A 21026-nucleotide genomic window follows, 5' to 3' on the forward strand; every position below is an offset into this window, starting at 1 on the left:
GTCCTGGTCAGCAAAAGTCCATTAACATACCTATTTTAAGCTAGATCAAATAAACCAATTTTACATTTCTTCCTTTTACTTCTATAAATCTTCATTTCATTTTTTTCTCTTTCCCTCCTCAGAAAATTCTTCAAAGCTTTAACAAGCCTCTATTGTAAATTCAATGGATATCCAATAGACAGTTATCCAAATTACTCTTTGAGTTTGTTATTTGTATACCCCTTTTACTTATTAAGACATCATCCAGTTTGTCTTGTATGTCCAGCGTAGCTTCTTTTTCCATGTCATTCTTTTACTCTGTCATTTGTAAGTCCACTTTCACATCTGTCTCAATCTTTTCTGAAAAAAAACTTATTCCTCTTCCATATTATCTGCTAGACACGGTTTAGCTATAATGGCAGACATTTTTAAAAGTAATTTCTGGATCCATTATTTAACATTATTCTTCATATGTCTGATGTTAAAATATTTTGCTCCATTCTGTATCTATAAGTCAACCTTATGTATTCTAAAAATTGTAATCTTTCACTTCCTCTAGACTCCAATATTTAAGGTATTATCTTATAATATTTTTAATCAAAACAAAAGCATTCCCCCGAGGGAAAGATTTGTTATAATTAATTCCAAAAAATTATTTCAAATTTACCTGGACCCATAGGTTTTTTTATGTTCAAATCAAAGTTCTTTTCATACATTTGTTATTTGTTCCAAAAATAAAATATATTCTTAATTTCTTAAACTTGTAGTTAACTTGTAGTTAATAGTTTCTTTCACTAAGGATTGAAGGAAATTCACCTGGCACTGTCAAACTTGTTGGTCCAAAGGTTAATAAAAGTTAAAAAAGTAACTTCCAAAAGTGATTAGAAAACCAAGTATGCAAATCTGGGATCCTTTCAGAAACACTGACTGCAGTTTGAGCAAGAGGGTTCTTTCCTCGTCTCCCAGAGCTCCAAGCCTGCCAGAGGCTGGTCTCCTGCAGTCTCCATGCGAGGAGCAGCTGTCTGGAGCACTTCGGGGCCATCTCAAGTCCTCTCCAGGTCCAGACAGGAATTACAAAGAGCCAGTCCATTCCTGGGAACCTCATTCTACTGCAGTCACCTGCTCCATTTTTCACAGACTCATCTTCAGTCTGCTATGTCTTCCCCAGACGTTGTTTCTTGGACAGTTCTCCAAGGAACCTTTATAAGAATTTCTATAAATTTAAATATATATGTGAAATTTTTAGCTTCCTAAGAAGATAGAAGGAGATGGTATGCAAATAAGGTAAGGAAGGAAGCTCAAAAGTTGTCAGGGAATCATCTGCCCCTTTTCTAGCCCTCGCCTACTTGGTGGGTTTTTCTGGTGTGAGAAAGAAGCAAAATCCACACTGCCCTGCAGTCGTGCATTCGCCTCTTCCTCCTTGCACAAAATATCCAGGCCATTGAGAAGAATGAGGGCAGTCTGCATTATAAAAAAATGAGTGAATCATAGTCCTTAGCTCTTTCCAGGAAATAGCTTCCCACCATCTTCCTTTCACCGGGTTGTTTTACTGCCAAGTCGCAGGGTTTACGCATTGCTGTCAGCTACTGGAAGTCTCATTTGTGTTAGTTTAACATCACACGGAGTCCAGAGTTTAGGCCAGTGTCCCAGATTGCATTTCTGGATGTAGCAAAGCTAACAGAGATCAAGCTTGGTTTTGGAGAAAGCAGCTAAACCTGCTTTAACTAATTTCTAGAAAATTAAAAGATCCACATTTTTAAAAAAATCAAATGTGCAGCTGGTCTGACCCTGCACCACAATAGGTGCAGTCTGGTGACCCAGCTGACTTCCACTAGTGGCCACGCTGTGGCTTAGCAGCAGCAATAGCCCTTAGATGTATAGGCAGCTTCATGGAGCTTTCCAGCCCCCTCTGGGCAGTTCACAACCTCAGCCTGGGCCCTCATTTTGCTGGCCTTGAAAGAAGGGAAGGCTGAGCCAACCTCAAGCTCTGTGAGGATCGAACTCCAGCTGTGGGCAGAGTTTTCCTGCAATACTGCATTCTAAGCGCTGCCCCACCAGGGCCGAGGGTGCTGTGTGCATCCAGCTCTGCATTCAGTCTGGAAAACTGGGACAGTCGGGAATTCTAGGACAGGTTTGAGAAACGCTGCTCTGAAGTGCTTCAGACTCCTAACTCGTGTATCACTATATACGGAGGAGGAAGAGGAGGAGGAGGAGGAGGAGTCCTTCGCCCTTTCCCAGGGTTCACAGAGCTTCGGTGGAAGGAGGTCCCTGGACAGCTTCCCTCCCCCAGGGATTTTGTTTTTGGAGGGGGGGGGAACAGTCACTGGCTCGAGAAGCGTTCCCCAAATGCCAAACCAGGCCCCTGTCCCCAAAGGAGTACAAGGCTTGGGATTGAGAGGTTTGCCACGTTATCTTGTTCTTCAAAAGAAACGTTGAAAACGAATTCCTTCCTTGGACTGAATTAGAACTGGCAGTAAAAGGTGGAGACTTTTTCTGATGGTCGTTGTTCATCCGAAGGAGGAAAGATTGGGGAGGCCATTGGCCAGGAACTCTGCATTTCCCGCCTCTGGAGTTGGATCTGTGACCCTAGAAAGGTGTGGCTCCTTCAGGTGGGAGGAGGAGTTGAGCTAGTGTGTGTGTGTGTCTTTGTCTCTGTCTCTCCCTTTCTCTTTGCCATTGTCTCATTCTGCCGCATTGTGTTTGGCGTGTTTGTCTCCACGATGTCTCCTTTCTCTCTCTTTCCATGTGTTGCTTTCATCCAAGGAGTTGCTTCTGCTTCTGAGTACTTGTCACTTTAGTAAGTATAGAGAGGCTGCTGTCTCCCTTTCCAGCTGCCTCCCTGGGGAGGGAGGGGGATGCGCCGGACCATCCGGCCGTCTTTGGGCTGAGCAAGGCCACGTGTTGCTGGAGCAGCAAAGGCTCTGGGGGAAGTCATAGGTTGGGGGACACGATGGCCGCAGGAAGTGACTTAGCTCGGCATGCAGGAAGCTTGCAGAAGGTTGGGGGGAGGGGCGGCCTTAGACCTTCTGGAGATCTGCAGCAAGAGGAAGGAGTTGGTTCCAAATGAACTCGCGTCACATTCTCAGCACAGATCCTCTGGGAGGCTGAGTGGGCAACTTCTAGAGCTTCTAGTTAACCTGACAGAAGTCCTCAAACATCTGGAAGAAGGTGATCCAACAGTCCCTTCTGGGAACTCTTCCCGTAAGAACTTGTTACTCGGTGGACAAAGCCTGTAATTATGGGTGTTTTTCCCAGATGTTTCTTTTCCTTTTAAAAAATGCATGTCTATTGGAGGGAGAAGGAATCAGCTTCAGGGGCTGCCCAGTTCAAGGGCAACTGGGAGAGCAGTTCTCCTTCTATCGGTCAGTCCTGGGCATCACCAAACCTCAGAGCCACTTGATGACCTCTCAAGATCATTTCCTTTGCCTGATGTGGAGCGGGGGGGAGATACATTCTCTCCTAATTGTGCAAGCTTCCTGAATGTTTGCAGTGGGCACCATCAATAATCCACAGAACATGTCTGTAGTCCTAGGTAGAAACCGGTTGCTATTCTGTGGTTCTGAGGCTCCAACTGCATCTGCAAAGCGGTCTTTCAGCTCCCATTAACAGTGGGATAGTCACCTGTTTGGCAGGTATGCTGATCCAGTGAATCTACAGCAGCATGAACCCATGCACAGCGTGAGGCCTCAAGAATGCACAGTGGCGTTCTCCCCCCATGTGATGTTTCATGACCGAGTGAGATGTTTATGATGGAAGATTCGATTTAAATCACATCTAGTTTGTGATCTAGGTGCTACTTAGTTCTCAGTCTTCTACACCCGTTTTGGGTGTCTCCCAACAAGCCTTCAAAACCAATCCCGCCCTGCCCAGGGAGGAGGAGATTCTGCAGGCAGAAATGCTGAAAACGCCAGCAACCGGCTGCGTCCACCCAGGGCGGTTCCCTAAGTGGCAAGAATAAGGAGAAGGGGGCTAAGAAAGGGGCTCTGCTCCATCCGCCAGGAGCCTGCACAGCCTCAGGAGGCAACGGGGGGCTTCACGGGGTGTGAGCATCCAGCAGGATTTCAGCCCCGGCGGGTGGGGATTTGGCCTTTCTCTCCTGCCACACACACACAGCCCCATTGGAACAGTCAGGGGTCTTGCGGACTGCCCGATTCTGGTCCTGCTTCCCAGGAGCCTGGTCGATGCCTCTCTTGGGCCCCCAGGCGCCCCAAACAGCCCCGCTGGCCTTGTGCTGGGCTGTTTTCCCATCGGCCGCTGAGGGGGAAGGGCCTTGGGCAGACCACTCCCAGGGAAATGGCTTGCGGAGGCTGCTTTTGTACTTCACCCCCCAGACCAGAAATGCCCGGGGGACGGACGGGAGAGCAGCCCCAGGATCGGAGCCCTGCGCATTTTTACGTGTGCTCGTGCAGGGCCAACTCCCCCACGTAGTTGTCCCTGCTGCAGGCCTGGCTTCTCCCACACACCCCCTGCCTTTTCCTTGGCAAGCCTGCCCGAGCCAAGGACCCGAGGTGCGTCTCCTGCCTCCCCTTTTGGGGCTTGCAGTGCCGGGTTCTTGGTGTAAACGCTCAGCACTCCTCTCTGTCTCTTTTCAAGGCAGGAAAAAGCCGGGCGGCAGCCAGGGGCCTGCTGCAGCCGACAAGGCCGAGCCGGAGGTCAACGGGAAAGAGGACGAACAAACTGCTGAGGAGCGCCTCAGCAAGGGGATCAGCCAGCTGAGCACCAACACAGAGACCCCCGAGGGCCCAAAGGACAAAACCGAGTCGGTCCCCGGTGGGCCTGTGAGCCCCGAAGGGTCCCCCGTCCAAGTCCCCCTCCAAGAAGAAGAAGAAATTCCGGGCCCCCTCCTTTCTGAAGAAGAGCAAGAAGAAAGAGAAGGCGGAATCCTGAGGCCTCCCCTTCCCCCACGCACGCCGCCTCTCCTCCCCTTCCTCCTCCCGCCTTCCGCTGCCCCCTCTGATCTCGCTGCCACATCCCCAGGATAACGGGGAATGGCCCCTCTTTTTAAAATGCCCCCAGGAGGAGCCCGGCTTGGCATGGCGCTCCTCTCGGAGCTGCCTTGGGGAAGACAGGAAGCACTGGGGCCTCTTCCCTCTTCCACCGGTGTCTGGATCCACGGATGCAACCACCCTGGAGAGAAATGTCCGGGCTGCTTAAATTCCGGGGCAGAGAGAGGGCGCGTTTCACAAACTCCTCAGCCACTTCTGGTCTGTTGCTCTTGCACAAAGGTAGAAAGCCGTGAAGTGCCGCCCAAGGGCTACTTGAAGGCCCGTGGGCGTCCTGAAGCAGGAGGGGGCCGGGGTGCTCTTCACACCTGTGAAATGGCCACATCTTCCTTGATGAAAGTTGCTCTGAACTTCAGAAGCAGAATGATGGCTTGCAAGGCAGCTGCCAGAGAAACCTGATATTTATTGTGGGGTGATCTGACCAGGAGGCCTTCCAGCACCCCCAGCCTCCTTTACCTGCAACAGGGTGACCCCAAAGGCCTTCTGAGAATCAGGTGGGTACTGTGGGGCAGCGAGCAATTGCCATCCTGGGCGGTGGCAGAAAGGGTGCAATCTTCCAGAGACCTCCGAGCAGCCCCCCTGAGACCACGGACAGAAGCGAATCTGGGTGAGTGAAGGAGGTGTGGAAAGGGAACCCAGGGGGTTCCGTGGGTACTGAGGACACACCGGTCCAGTTGGGTGTCTGCACCAAGTGTCTTGAGTTGGGGCAGATTCTGAATTGTATAGAAGAGCGCCCCAACCTGTCATCTGCAACGGGGAAAGAGGGCAGGTGGGATACAAAACCATTGGAAGGTGCCAGATTAGGCAGCAGTTCTTTGCAAGTTCCTTGCTGCCCGGCCCATTTTTGAGATCGAAAAGTTCCCTCTCAGGTTGACTGCTGAGTCTCTTCTGACCTGCCACCCAAAGGGAAATATGGAACCCCATCCTGCAGTGGTCTTAGGCGGGTCAGAAATCTGGAGTGCATCTCACCTGCATCGCATCCAGCTTTTATTCCATGTCAGTCACATATGTTCTATTGTGTCCATTGGGAATATCAAGAGCAAAGAACACACACGCACGCACATAGTTGCACACATGCACACACACTGCCAATAATAACTCGTGCAATGAGTACTACTGAAATTGCAATGGATTAAGCTTGTAGAAATAATTTCTCACTGCACTGTTAAGGAATATTGTCATGCGTAAATTATTTACTGAAGTGGTGATAAAAGTTTGCTATGATCGCATTCTGCTTTAAAGAATATGTATTCCATGCAGAAATGGCCTTTTGCTGCTCCCAAGAGAAGCGACTTGGTGTCTAGCATGGCTCACAAATGCTCAGAGCTTGACTTCCTCTGTACCTCTGGCCCAGTGGTGCCAGCCAGCCAGAACCAGCCTCTGGTCTTGGGGGGGCAGAAAGATCGTCCTGGAAAACTGCGCAAAGTCTTGGCATAGCTTCATTCTCTTCGCCAACCTTTCCGCCCCAGTGCCGATTTCACAGAGTGGTGGTCAAGGTGGGTGGGACTGGTCAGTTGCTGGGCTTTTCCCTGTTGAGTCTTGCCCATCCCTTAGGCTACTTGCTGTCCCCCCCCCCAGCCTCCCTGGGTCTTCCCCACCTGCTTGGGCAGCGGGGCTCCAGCCCCCTCCATTCTCCTTCCCCTTCTGCTTCAAAAGGGCAAAGAGGCGGGATCCCAAACCTGTGTGGCAGGAGATGGGCAACCTCCCCTTTGCTCTGTTTCAAGACGAAGGAGGGAGCCTGAGAAATGCCTGGGCACACTCGGTGCCATATGCAGATTGTCTTCTTCAACAGCCTTTTGAGGAAAAGTCAGATTGTTGCAGACCCTAATTGCTCACACCCAGACCGGCTGCAGAAAGAAAACTCCAGGGCTGAAACAGAAGGCAAGATTTCCCCTCTCCAGTGCCCTGAAAGCTGTATGGCTCTAATTTAAATTGGCCTGCTGGAAGCAGCTTTTCAATTCTTTACAAATAAGGGTTTTTCCCCTGGAAACTCCTAAGAGTAACCTCCCCTTCCCTTGCTTGCAAGCACTTCTAGCAAAGCTGCAGAACAGCTTGTCACGTGAGAAATGCAGTTCCAGAAACGGTCCACCTCCTAGAACGGGTTCATGGCAGGACTTGAAATAACAGGCTGAAGACAAGGGGGCCAGCCTTCGGCCTGCAGATTCTAAGATGCTAAAACAAACAAAACAATATGTTACAGCTTACCGTCTTAAAGTGGAACTTCGCATGGGGGGAGACTTTGCTGCATTGGAACGAATTGTGCCGTTCCTGTTCTTATAATAAGGAGCTTTAAATGTTTCCCACAGCAGCTTCTATTTCTCCAGAGAGTGTGGGAGATGAACAGCCCCCAGCAACATGAAGCAGGTTTTACAGAGTCTTTTAGGGCTTGCGGTGAAGCTGAAGATTTAAAATGACCAAAAGAAAAGGTGGGTGGATACAACCGATAGAGCTCCTTTTGCAGCTTCCACTGCCACAGGATCAAGTCCAGGCAGCGGCACAGAAGGCAACCTCCACGCAAAGCAATTTCTCCTGAGTAGCCAAAGACAGAAAGAGGGGAAACCAGCAGTTCCTTTGAGCTGGTGGTGGGGCATTTGGCCAAGCGATGCTGCAAGTGAGTGGGCAGCCCACTTGAACCCAATTCAGCGTGACGTTTTTCATACCTTCTCATATGTTGGGGTTGACTTACCTAAAATTTTACAAATTGCAAGCACGGGAAGGATGTCCTGAGATCCACCTTGTGATAAAATTCAGGGCAACTTAGCTGTCGAGATCAGGCTCTGCATCCTAGAAGGGAGCGAGTTCACATGGAAAGCAAATAGGATAGGGTGGGATAGGATAGGATAGGAATAGAATTCTTGATTGGACAAATGTGATTGGACAAAAGGAATTTGTCTTGGCACAGATGCTGCATTGCTCCTTTTGTGTACGTGCTTGTGGGAACACATGTGAGAAGGCGTAATACTGTTTGGTCAAGGCAAGTTTTCTTTGTACTTCAAAACGTAAATTGCTACTTTGCAAATAGCTGCTCTTGTAACAAGAACCAAATTCTCTTTGGTTCTCAATAGGAAATTGAGAAGTAAATAATTCAGAATATGCAAAGTAAACAGCTGGAGATGTTTAGCAAAATATAAAAATATCTCTGTATTTGGTGCTTCCGCAAACCAGCCAATTCTGTTAAGAAATTTAATGATGGGCGTGTACAGAGAATCCACCTAGGAGGGGGCTGAGGGGGATTTGGTTCGCCCCGCTCTGTATGTTCCCCTTCTGAGCTGCTGCTTCTGGCCAGCTGACCGGGTTGAAAAGCTGCTGCTTGGTCCATGAAGCACTTTGAGCCCTTGGCTGTGGATCCCAAGAGTCAAACTTCAGTAAAAGAAAAGGGCATAAGTTGAGAACTCAACTTAAGTAGATATTTAAATCAAACTGCACCTTCCTTCCTGATTTTGTTGCTTCAGTGGCATACCCAAGGATGAAACAACTGAGGCAATCGAGTGAGTGACAGTTTGTGTGTCAGTACAGCAGCTAAACAAATGCTATCAACAACCCCTGTTTTTACTACCAAGCAGTCCTTGTGAAATAGTGGAGAGAGAACACCAGACTAGCCTAAATCTTAGGGACTCTGGGGTTCTTGAAAAATGAACTGGGGCTCTGGCACAGTCTTTGGTCTCATCCTTCAGCTGAAGCAAAACAGTTCCCTGGAAACAAAACAAAAAAAATGGCACATAATCAAGAAGTAAATGGATTGCCCATTGGCAATTGGAGGGATCAAGACTCTTGGGATTTTTTTGAGCTGGGCTCCACCATCTCTCGGATCAATTCAGGTTGTACCTCTTGGCAGCCGCGATCTTTTTATGTTGCCATTGAAGTCACCCCATCATCATATATACCATTATTAAGGGGGGGTAAAGTAGGTGCTACAAAAATGCAAAACTTTTAAGATGCCTTTTCCCCCCCCCCTTCAGAGCTGCCTGCCACAAAGCTTCCTGGCCATTGCTTGGCTCTGGGGGTGTTTTCAGAGGCCAGTGGAGTCGGAGGCCGAGGGGTGAAGGTTTTGTAGGAAGGCATTAAACTCCTCGTCCTTTCAGAGTTTCAAAATGGGGGGAGGGGCAGGGGAGAGCCCTTGTCCAAATGCCCTCAGCAGCCTCTGGGTCCACTCGCCTAAGAGGATCTGGGGAGCCAGGGCTGCCTGGGGCCAAGGGAACAGCTAAGTCAGGCCCGATGCTAGGAGGGGGGGAGGACCAGCTGAAAGGAGGCTTGGTTTCTGTCTGGTTCGATAGCAGCTTTGGTCTCACATGAGCTCTAAGAAACAGGAGGGACTGAAAGATGATGGGGAGATTAAAATCTTAGAGAAGATCACATTAAGTCTTATTTATAGCCAACTGGAAACTCTTCTCTCTGTAAAGATTACCTGTTGTAGTCCTTGGATCTTTCCATTGTTTTTAGCCACTGCTCTCTCATTTTGATGGGGTCGTTTCTCTCAACTATGTTGGATGTTCCTTATAATATCTGAAATCTTGAAAAATCCTATTAGATACCCTTTCTCAAGCATTATCTATTCTACACTAAATAGGTTCCTGATGGATTATAGCCCTTTGAAAATAACAAGCAAGTCAATGTGTAATTAAATACCAACCGCCTCTCCTTTCCCTTTATAAGACTTGGAAGAGAGGTATTTAAGTTAGAGAGAAAGACTCCTCACCATATAATTACATGTCAATTTAGCAGTTATTCATTTACAAGTCTGTTCCCAGAAACATTTGTTTCATGTTAGCATGTTGGAGTGTGGACTTTTGAAATAACTTCAATTACTGCTGTATTGTGTAGATGATTGATGGCTTTCCCCCTAATCCACAAAAGGTAGGTAGTATTTCTCAAGTGAAGCTGAGTAAGGCTTTTTCAAGGGGATGATATAGAAAAGCTCATCTGGGCAAGGAATCCAAGATGAAAAAGTAATGCTTTTAAGCTCTTTTTCACACTGGACCTTAAACTAAGCCTTGCCCGTCTGTGGCTCAGAGCCTGGCCTCTTCCATCTTCACCTGTTCAGGCTCTCAAAAGAACTTGATGCTGATGGGACAATCTGAGGGTTTCACCGCTGATCTGGAAGTGGGCAAAGATGAGCAGGAAACACAGGCACACCAGGATGGTCTCTGTATGGTCTTAGAAGTGATGCATAATCCCAGAGTGCAAGATCTTGTGCCCTAAACCAGTTTTTATATCTGCAAAACAATGTGACTGCAGAATATACATAGCTAATTATCTCAACAAAGGTGTTGAGACAAAACAACAAAGTAACATTTCTAAAACAAGGAAAAGGCAGTGATACTGTGCTGAAATTATGATTGATATCTAACAAACATCAAACCAGAACTACTGGTAGGTTTATCTCTGTGTAGCAGGCAGTTCATTCTTGGATCGTATTGGTTAGCTCCTTTGGAGTATGTCTCAACTATTAAAGCATAGCCTACTGGTTAAGAGATGGCTGAACTACATGAAGTCTCAAGTCCTTGGATGTGCTCTTCCACAGAGGAGAAAAAGTGGCCATGGGAGTTAATGGGCAACATGATGTTTCACCTACCCCCAATTATCAGAGAGAAGTCCAAGTCAGCCAGAAGGAAATGTAATAATAATGCGATGTGTCTCAAGTGAGCTGCAAAATTAAATGTCTGTGTCTGACAATCGTTGCTTTAAAGTGCTATTTAATGTTTCCCTCTGTAAATAAAGACAACCCCACTTTGGCCTTTGACTGACTTTGTAAAGTCTGCCTTTGAATTTTGTTATCAGGCAATCACTTGTGCAACTCAAGATTCCTCTTTCATTCAATTATTCCACAAAACCATGTATTTTTCTTTCTGTGCATTTCTTGAGAAAATTAGACAGGCAACTTATTTCTTGATGGTTTGTGTTCCTTGGCAATTTCATATCTTCCTTTTTATATTGTACTGTTTCCAAACACTGGAGTAGGTACTATCTTCAAAAGAATTTAGTGAGTTAGCAACTGAGGCCTTCCCAGCGGTGCTGCTTCGCCATTCTGCTGTTGCTGCTGCATGTTTCTTCCTTAAGAGTGGCTGTCCACACTCTTCTGCTTGACCATCTAATGGTAGTAAAGCATTTGTATTCTTCTGCCAAGGCGGTGGTGTGGCCACCCCCAACCCTGACTCCAAAAGTCTAGGCCAAACATTGCTAAATGTCTGAATAAGAGACTTCTTAAACAGCTTTTTGTCTCATCTGATTGGTCTAAAAAGAAAAAAGCATATACCAATAAACTTTTACCAGAGTACCAAATTGTTTTGGAAATTTCTGTTTTTTATATGAACCAGCACAAGACACTTAGTCAAAAGCTAAACTATCAGGCCCATGAAAGTCTGTTTTGAAAGATTAAAGGTAGAAATTCCATTTTCCATATTATACTTTTTCTCAGCAGTTGAATGTCAGGTGGGCTAGATAGTAAATTAAATTCTTCTAATATATCGACCAGGGTGATCAATAAAAAGGAGTACAAAAGCCAAGCTTCAGCCCAACGACCAAGAGTTCCTAGGTATCAAGTTTCACCCAGGAAAATCCAGAAAAAGCAGCTGACCATCCTGGGAAAACCAATGTGTGGGATGCTAGAGTTCTTCTCCCTGGACATCCTTTGACCCTTTAATGGAAGCAGGCAGAAAGGGAGAAACAGCTCCGTAAAGTGGACAAGAGGCCTAAAACCAGGAGCTGGTGAGTTCTAGGCCTCTTTAAACATGAGAGTTGCTGCAGGTGACTGCTTGTCTCTCAGCCGAACCCACCTCACAGGGTTGTGGGGGGAAAGAGGTGGCAGGACTATTAGCCAGGTTCACTGCTTTATAATACAGGGACCCTATTGTATTGGGAAAAATTAAGAACCTGAAAATGAGGCAAATCTGAAAGAGGTTCAAAACTTATTTTCAAATGAAAATTCAATATCAAACCGAAGAAAAACTTTACAAAAAATGCCTGTTCTAATAAAGATTTTCTGAAATAGAGGACTGCCTTTACAATAAAGGAGATGTGGTCACTGTAGCTATACATTCAAAACTCGGGATGTAATAATAATGATTAGGGATGAGTATCAGCCACCCAAAAAGGGTGCCCTTCGGGTACCTAAAAGCATAATTCCCACCCAGGTCACCCCAAAGCCACGCGCACCTGCCTCCCCAGCCGGTTCCGCCCGATTTCCCTGGCGGAACGTCTGGCGCGGGGGCCGTTTCCGCCCGGAGGTGCAAGGCCCGTAGCTCGGGCCGTTATCTCACCGGAAGTTCCGGGAGCAAACGCCGGAAGCGTGTTTCGCCTCGGTCGGTCGCCGGGCAGGAGTCGCGCGCGATGGGCCGCAGCCGGTCCCGGTCGCCTCCGCGGAGGGGTGAGCGGGGTGGCGAGGCCTGGTTGGTCGGGGTGCCCTCAGGGTCTCTGGCTTCCCGGCCTTCTTCCCTCCGCTGCGGGGAGGCCGCCCACCCCACCTTGCCCTGCTTGAGGCAGGCAGCCCCTGGGAGGCTTTCCCCCGCTAGAGATGGGGACTCGGGCGCCAGGGCGGGGCGCGGCGGGCGGGCGGCCTTTTGCCGCAGCGCAGACCCTCCTTGGAAGGCTCCTCCGGGGGCTTCCGATCGTAGGCGGGGTGGGGTGGGGGGGGGGCGGGATTCGTGGCCTTCTGCTCTCACCTGCCGCAGCGGAGCCCTGGCGTTTTCCGTCCCTTCTCCTTTCCTTCCCCTGGATTTAAGGTTAAATGTTAAACCGGATTGAAATGCCTTGACGATGAGGCATTTGTAGTTTTCCTGCGAAAGCTGGTAGATCCGGTATAACGCTAAAAGCGGCTCGTGTTGGTTTTACTCTCCAAGCGGCGCTGCTTTCCTTCTTAGGCTGGTCCGGGGTTTCGGGCCGTAGCTTTGCTCCAGTATCCGCCACGTCTATTATCCTTCATCTTTAAGGGAACGTTGCAGGATATAGAATGGTGGTTGAAGCGACACCTAACAACGGATGGCAAAATCCCTTTTTTGTTTTTCCTTTGAATCTGTTTGGCTTATTGTAAACCAAGAGAAATTGTTGAATAAAAGCATAGACCTCAGGGGGGAAACAGTAGTCTTTAAATGTCAGCAAGAAAACACCGAGGATCCCTCAAAGTATGATTTGACATTGGAGCAGTCTATAAGGCATCTGTGTCTGGAGGACCAAATTTGCTGACGTGGTAACAGTATTTCAGGTGTGATGTATTAGTTTAGGAGAAATATTCCTCTTTGATCCAGGGGACTTACTGCCTCTGTTGTTTTACTCTGTAAAAAAGAACGGAGGCGTTCCAGATCCACCTCACGTGAAAGAGAGAGGAGGCGGCGGGAGCGATCAAGATCTCGAGAGAGAGACAGAAGGAGAAGTCGTTCTCGGTCGCCACATAGACGAAGATCCAGGTGAGAAAGTGACTAACCCTTGGGCTAACTTGTTCTATAAAGAGTAGTCGGCTAAATAAGAATAGCCCTGCCGACTGCCATTGTTGTGGGAAATTATAACAGAGCAGAATTATTTATTTCATCTAATATAAATTTGGAAACATCAAAACTGTCTTCTAAATAAACACTTTTTATCTAAAGAGACTTTAGGAATTGTAGTCTCATTCAGATTCTTTCACCAATTAGTTATTTCAAAAAGAAAAATATATATGATTACTGATTTTCTAATATCTGTTCATTAAATTGTAATCAAATTGAAGTTATTAATGTCATGGCTACAAATTTATTGGACTGTTGATTATAAAGATTTTGGTTAATCCTGCAAACATAACTAATATTTATAATTGTATACAAATAAATAATTTATGTCTGACAACCAAAACAAAAGAATTGGATAATTTACATCAAGATGATCATTTTAATATTAATAACATACAGCTCTACAAGGATGCTATATTCTTGCTAGTTATATTTTGATATCATTTTATACATATACTACACTTGCTGCACTGTATTGTCTAATAGTTTCCATTGTATTAGAAATATAATTTCATATAAAGCTTAACAATACAACAAATGTGTTAATAATTCAAATTGTATGTATTTTGCTTTAGCTGTTAGGCTAGGCTGCCCATACTGGAATGACTGTAAATAACCATCCCCAAGAAGGGCTCCATTCCTTTGATAGGCAGACTGGTCCAGCTCTGTTCTTTTTCCTGCCACTTCCCCACATTAAAGGAAAACAAAACAGGGATCATTGTCTGAGGATGCAATTATGCTTCTAGCATGCATCCTTTGCTTCTGCTTTAATGGCCCTGTTCTAGTTATTTGAAAATAATCAAAATGCTCTTCATTTTGTCTCATAATACAAATACATAATTTTCTTTGCTGTTAAAGTGAAACCTGCGCTGGTTTGACATTCCAGATCTCCTCGGCGGCATAGATCAAGTTCTGCTTCTCCTTCCCGGCAGAAAGAAAGGCGAGAGGATGAGAAGAAGGACAGCAAAGACAAAGAGCATCAAATCACAGGTAGCAATGCAGGTGGTGCACCTTGCTGTGGGGTTCTGGTTTCCACTCCTTTGTGCATTGGACTTCTAGAAGGCCTTTGAACAATCAGCACTGGGCTGTTTGGTCATTTCCTGGTCTTGGAGAGCACAAAAGCTCCCCATCCCTTTACTGAGAGCTGACTCTTACCATAAGACAAGGTCAAGATAAGCTCTGTTGTCACTTCTGTGAACACACTGCCACACATTAAAAAGTGAAATGTTGATGCCAGTTCTCCTAATGTCCTGCGTATTTAAACCTTAAAAGCTTTCCACATCATTCTTGATCGTTTCTAATAAATCAGTGCCTGTTTCCAATGCACAGTCCTCCCTGACTACAATTGTTGTGGTTTGGTCTATTTTTTGAGCACTTCTGACAATATTCTGTTCAAAATTGCAGGACTGCATGCATGGGGTTAAAAATTGAAACAGAAAAATACAAATTAATAAAATGAAAAACAAAATAGCAATAACACACATTGGACTTAATGCAATACCTTCTTAGTTTATGGGGTCTCTACCTGGGGATCAGTTTCCTGAAGAAAAGGAAAATATGTTTGTGGGGATCAGGCCCACAAGTGTTTTTCTAGACCTTTCCCACAGTAGTATTAAAAGTTAACTAGAAAATCTAACTGGATAGGCCCAGGAAATGGGCAGCACCTTTTAAAGGCGGCCTCCTTCCCCATTCTCGCAAAAGACGATGGTGTGACTTTTTTAAAATAAGACTGTCCACCGACCGTGAGGTTTAGGCCCAACTGTTCATAGATCCCTTTCATGGATGAGGCCCCAGTGAGGCTGGTGGCCATCCAGCTATAAGTAGACTTGCAGCTTAGATCATTTCAGGCTCAGCTACAATACAGGAAAAGCTTTGGTTGCCCTGATTTTTGAGTCAAGGAGTTTGCTGTTGTGTTGATGTTCCAGGATCATTCGTTATACTTGATATTAGATAATGGTCAGGTTGGGAATTAGATATTTTATCTCCATGTCATACGTTGTTTTCTTATACAGAAGAAGACCTGGAAGGCAAAACAGAAGAAGAAATCGAAATGATGAAAATGATGGGATTTGGCTCATTTGATACCACAAAGGCAAGCAGATTTTTTTCCCTGAAACTTTAAAATGCGTATGTAAGCTACATCTGCTGTTAAAGTGGCAAGCAGCAAGCAGGATGTGGAAGGATGTCTGCATTGTACAGAAAAGTTACAAAATTGGTGAGTGCTGAGGTCAACTTTTGAGAAACCCTGCTGTGAGAGAGGGCACCTGAGGGCAGAACAAGGAGCAACGGATGGGAGCTAGTCAAGGAGAGAAGCAACCGAGAACTAAGGAGAAATTTCCTGACAGCGAGAACCAATTAACTAGAAGGTGTGGATGGAAGCCAATTAACTAGAAGGTGGCACTACAGGTTTTCCTGCTTGAGCAAGCGGGGTTGGATTAGAAGACCTCCGAGGTCCCTTCCAACTCTTATTCTGTTCCGATATCACAAGTCTGGGGATGCAACAGTGTGGTGGCAGGAGGTGAGCGTGGGACATCACCTACCACAACAGGGGTGGAGCTTGCCCCACGATACCTTGCCCCTGTCACCTGGTCTCTTTTTACACACACACACACACACCCATATGGATGCCACTGCTTCCAGTTATTTTTCCATTTGTGAGCCTTTCTTTCTTTCTTTCTTTCTTTCTTTCTTTCTTTCTTTCTTTCTTTCTTTCTTTCTTTCTTTCTTTCTTTCTTTCTTTCTTTCTTTCTTTCTTTATCTGTCAGATCCATATCTAGTCTTTCTCCTTTGGGTCCTTCTAGGATCTCTTTAACAGAGGGGGGTTTCATTCCCAAGGTTCCTTGGTAGCAACGCCCTGAGGAAAGAGATCAGAAAAGCCATCGGACTTTCTTCTTTTGGAAATAATTAAATGTGGCTTTGTGGCAGTTGGCAGACTTCCAAACACTTGAAGTCCTTAAAGAAACAGAAAAGGGGACTATATTTCTTGAAACATAGTGATTTCATTGCATTATTATTGTGCCTCTCTCCTCCGAGATGAATCAGCAAGTTCGCCCGCCTGCCTGCCCATCGCTCTCTGGTTTCCGAGTAGGTGGTAAACTTTCTGCTGAGTCTGGGAGTAATGCAGAATGAAACATGTTGGGCTAGCAGTGCAGGAGGAAATTGGTGAGAGGACGGTTGCCCTCCTTTCAGTGGTTTGAAAGGGATCGCTTTTTTCCTTTGTCTTGCAGGGCAAAAAAGTAGACGGATCTGTAAACGCATATGCTGTAAACGTGTCGCAGAAACGGAAATACAGGTTGGCATTTATTCCCTTGCCCAGATTGGTCCTTGAGCAGAGGAGGTGCTGGACCCTCTTTGCTCAGCATCCTTTGGTCAACACAACCTTTGCAAAGTGGCGTTGGGTTCCTTCTTAACTCTTTCTGGAAACGAAGGATTTCTGGCTTTGTGAAAGAGAATCCCCTATGGACTTACTTAGCTCTAGAACAGCCAGGGGTAATAGTGAAGGTGTTGGGAGACCCAGATTCTTGTCTTCGCTCAATTATAGAGGCTTCCTGGAGGGCCTGGAGACGGCCCCTCCCTCCCATCCAAACCTACCTTACAGGACTGTTCTTGTGGGAAGGAACAGGGTGCGGCCTCCAGTTCCTGAATTCAGTCCAATAAATGTATCTGCTAAGAGTAATTGATTTAAGGTGTCTTTCCTTAGATTCAGGTATAATTATTCCATGATGAAAATTAATTTGTAAAGCTGGTCCAAATACCTTTGTCTAAAAGAAGACCGAGGAAAACTCATTTCCCCAAGTCAAAGTATCTATTTAGCCTATATGGCTTACATGGGCTAGCATTTCACCTAGATTAATAAAAGGCCTTAAAATATAAATATTAAAAAACCTATGCTCAAAAAAACAGTGTCTGGACCATCTAACCATTGAAGCGCAGCATCCTTTAGATAAAGAAAATCAGATACTGGACTGATCTATGCCCCCAGCTTACAGCCCAATCACAATGTGGTCTACAGTCTGACGTGGGGCCCTCCAGTTACACTGAGGGCAGGATGCTGTTCCATGCTATACCGAGAGTTCCAGCAGACGCCGTGTGAGCTGCAAATCCTATTGCAAACCCAGTCCATTGCTGGCATGGTAGTTCAAAGCCTTTTGTACCTTTTGTATGGGGTCATTTATATGTCTTCCTATGCCTAGGCATTCAGTGACCTACTTGGTCAAAGTCTCAGGATAATCCAGATGTTTTGGCACTTAAAGACAGAAAATCCCCCAAGCTCCTTTAGCCTTCCTTTTGTCGACCTGCCTCAATCCGTGGCTCCCTTTTATTTGGTACCTTAGATGTGTGGGCTGCTTTTCTGGCAGAAGCATCCACAAGCAGAAGGACAGCTGCACTGGGGGGGGTGAGCTATGCCTCTTTCGTAAGTGCATCGTAACATCACACCTGGGCATCCGCAGGGCAGTGCCAAAAGCCATGACGGTGTGCTTGAAGCTTTACTTCTATATGAAGTGTATCTAAAAAACAAGCATAGCTTTGAGGAGACTTCTTACATTTTTTATCAGGCCCTGCGTGCACACATACACAAGGGACAACCTTTGTGTTGCAGTAGCACAACACTGTTTTTGTCATTTGATGAAAACATCTTATCATCCGGCAGATACTTCTGTGTTGTGAGGACTGAGAGCATGCAAGAGACCCAGGAGAATTTCTACCATTCAGGCTTCCCTGTTCTTGGTTTTCCATCCGGTGGGTGAATAGTTTCATGTGGCCACTAGCCAGCTTGGAGTCTTTACATGGTTATTTGGAAGTGGAGTTGTCTCCAAGATCTATTTTTATATTTCCCCAAACCTACCGGTTTATCTGTCCCATGCACTGTGGTGCTATTTCAGGTATTACTTAAATCAGTATGTGTGTATGTGTGAGAGAGAGACAGACAGGCAGGCAGCTTTTTGTGGTTTGAGGTTTTTTTAACTGCAATAAGTAAGTATATCAGGCTTCATACACCTATTTTGTTTATATCTGGGTATATTGAAATTGACATTTAAAAATGCTATTGAAATTTTAGAAATGTGGGATATTGTGGAAAACTTTGGTCCTATTTATTTCTCTTGTTGCAGGCAGTACATGAACAGAAAAGGTGGATTCAACAGGCCCCTGGACTTTATTGCCTGATGTGTCTGCAGTTGTTACCGATAACAAACTCCACTGAAGTCTGGTCTGTCTGGCTGAGAAGGTTCTGTCTTCTCATCCCAAAAGGGTTAGGGTTGTTTTTGTGAATAATTCCTTGAAGTTACATTTCCTAGGCTGAGATGGTAATTTTTTCCCTGTTTCAAATGTATCTTTTGCACAGAGTGGTTTTTCTGATGTTGCTATTCCACATTTGTAGGTTTCCTCTTTTAAATATTGTCAGTTAAATTAAAAAAAGAAACATCTTGTCTCCTTGAGTAAAGTTGAACTAGACCAACTTTTCTAAAAGACGGAATCAAAAATTGATAATAATTTGGTTCCTAAAATATGTTAATGTTTACAGAACTTAATTTTTCCATTCTTGATTTTTTTTTAAATGGCACCTGGAAGCCAATTGGTTCTTAGCACGATGGGGCTTGTTCCTTTGCTTCTTCAGCCACCTTCCTTCAGATCCTGTATTCTTTGTCTCTGTCCAGCAGGGGGCACTCAAACCAGCAAGTGATTGAAGAGCTTCCCTCCTTTGTATCATACCCTTAAATTCTTCCAGAATTCACTGGCATTGTTTGGGATGTTTGATTTGCATAATTACATCGCCTCTGTGTTCAGTGCAGAATTTAAGAATGATTATGAAAATCCAGCAGCACTGCTGTTGCACTAACTGGAATGGGAATGGGCTGGGGGCAGGGCGTGATTTGCAAACCACTATTTATTTATTTATTTAGCATGTGGCATACAATGTCAGGGAAATCTACCCCTGCTAGACACACAGTGCGGTCCTGAGGGCCTAAATGGCTGCCAGCTCATCCTACTCGGCACTTGCAGGTCTATCCTTGGTGCACCTTAGGGGACAGACTAGCTCACGCCAGCTGACTGGCAGTGCTCAGGTTGCTGACTCTTCCACTATGTTTCAATCCAGACCGAAGCTATGCAGAACTTCGCACTGCTTGTGCCATGGTGAGGAATCTACTTTTTAGGTATCTGTGTGCATTGTTGACAGAAGAATATGGATTTGTTTCCTCAAAGGCATAATCAAAACTTATCCTTGATGCTGCTGCAGTTGCAAGCATACTCAAGAGGAAGTCATGTTTATGGAACAGGATTTAATTCTGTGTAGAAATGGGGTTCCTTTTTGTGTGTGTGTGTTGTTATTGAACAGTAAGTTTGCTTCAGTAATTAATTCAGCAGACGTATAATCCAGATTAAAATCAAATGCTTAGCTTCCTTTGACCTAGATTGGTAATGGGATTTATTCCACCCACGCTCAAACCTAGAAGCCAACAGATGTAAGGGTTGAGAACAGACAGTTGCCTCTACAAGACGTTCTGGGTGCTGTTTGGCTACTGGGATGTGAAATGTTGCTAAAGGGTAATTTGTACGGGTGCTTTTGTTTAATAAAACCTTTTAGTTTTGTTCTTACCTTCTGTCTATGGAGATTCATCCAGGTCTCCTGGTTGTCCCAAAGGTGCTTTTTTTCAAGAGGCAACTGGACGTTCTGTTTTTTTTCTTTGAAGACGTTTCGCTTCTCATCCCAGAAGCTGCTGCTTCAGTTCTTACCTTCTGTGGTGTCCTAAAAATAAAGCAGACAGGTGAGAGTCCCATTTTAAAATGGGCTGAGTATGCAGGTGGAACCACCTTGAGAAAACCTGGGAACAGATAAAGCTGGAACTTCCAGTTATATAATTATTTTAGCACCCATGGAATTGTATATTTATTTATAATAAATATATGAATGATGCATTGGTGTAAATATGATGTACTTTCTCCATACGTATTGTTTTGGGGCTTTGCCTTCAGCAGTGGTGGCCTCAATCTCAGATCGGTTCCTTCCTTTTAAGTGTGGGGGGGAGCCCCGCCAGGCCCAGGTTCATCCAGGCGGCCTCCTTTGGGGCACCTGCTCCTCCGCTGCAATCCCAGCGGGCCTGTCTTCATACCCAGCAGGGTGGTGGTTTCCTGCAGGTGAGACGGGCCTCCTTGGGATCAGAGGACAAGCATTGGCAAGGCTTTGCTTATGTGGATTAAAACGGCCAGAATTGCTAGCCATCCTGCTTTTTAAGGTGCGTGTCTTGGGGATTCTGGGAGTTGAAGTCCTGCAACTGAATCGCACCAGGGTTGGTCTTGCTGTATCCAAGGCCGGGAACCGACCGCAGGAGGCGCCCTGGCTTTGAAGGCCGTTCGGCCTGGAGGTGGAAGAGGCGAGCAGTGCGCATGCTCCCCGCTGGCCCGATGTTGACTTCCTTGTTGGGCGGGACCACGGAACAAACGCGTGGCCGGGGGTGGGGCCAAGCCCAGAAACCAACACAATAAACAGGGCGGGGCGCCTGGGGGCGTTGACCAATCCAAAGGCCGAACGGAGTTACGAGACCCGTGCGGACCTATGACAGCCGCC

At 46.0% G+C, this 21026-nt stretch overlaps 2 protein-coding genes across 2 annotated transcripts in view; both read left to right on the forward strand.

The window, feature by feature from the left end:
• ADD2 (adducin 2) overlaps positions 1-5000 on the forward strand; it is a 34013-nt gene extending 29013 nt beyond the window's left edge. Inside the window, 2 exon segments of the mRNA XM_026684712.2 lie at positions 4573-4775; positions 4777-5000. Of these exon segments, the coding sequence (XP_026540497.1) occupies positions 4573-4775; positions 4777-4866 (293 nt within the window). The 3' untranslated portion in view covers positions 4867-5000.
• Positions 5001-12239: 7239 nt separating this feature from the next.
• On the forward strand, positions 12240-20374 carry SNRNP27 (small nuclear ribonucleoprotein U4/U6.U5 subunit 27). Its single transcript, XM_026684759.2, has 6 exons — positions 12240-12345; positions 13261-13381; positions 14346-14449; positions 15472-15551; positions 16687-16751; positions 18571-20374. Exons 1-6 carry the CDS (start codon positions 12309-12311, stop codon positions 18623-18625), a joined length of 462 nt encoding a protein of 153 aa, XP_026540544.1. The 5' UTR covers positions 12240-12308; the 3' UTR covers positions 18626-20374.
• Positions 20375-21026: the final 652 nt, after the last annotated feature.

The sequence above is a fragment of the Notechis scutatus genome, chromosome 7 (genome assembly GCF_049901735.1).
Source record: "Notechis scutatus isolate UNSWTSFEM ecotype Mainland chromosome 7, rNotScu1.2, whole genome shotgun sequence".
NCBI lineage: Eukaryota > Metazoa > Chordata > Lepidosauria > Squamata > Elapidae > Notechis > Notechis scutatus.

Coding starts and splice junctions, on each gene's coding strand:
- SNRNP27 (XM_026684759.2), top strand. CDS start 12,309: ATGGGCCGCAGCCGGTCCCGGTCGCCTCCGCGGAGGG. Junction 13,382..14,345: donor CCACATAGACGAAGATCCAG/GTGAGAAAGTGA, acceptor TTGACATTCCAG/ATCTCCTCGGCGGCATAGAT. Junction 15,552..16,686: donor GCTCATTTGATACCACAAAG/GCAAGCAGATTT, acceptor TTTGTCTTGCAG/GGCAAAAAAGTAGACGGATC.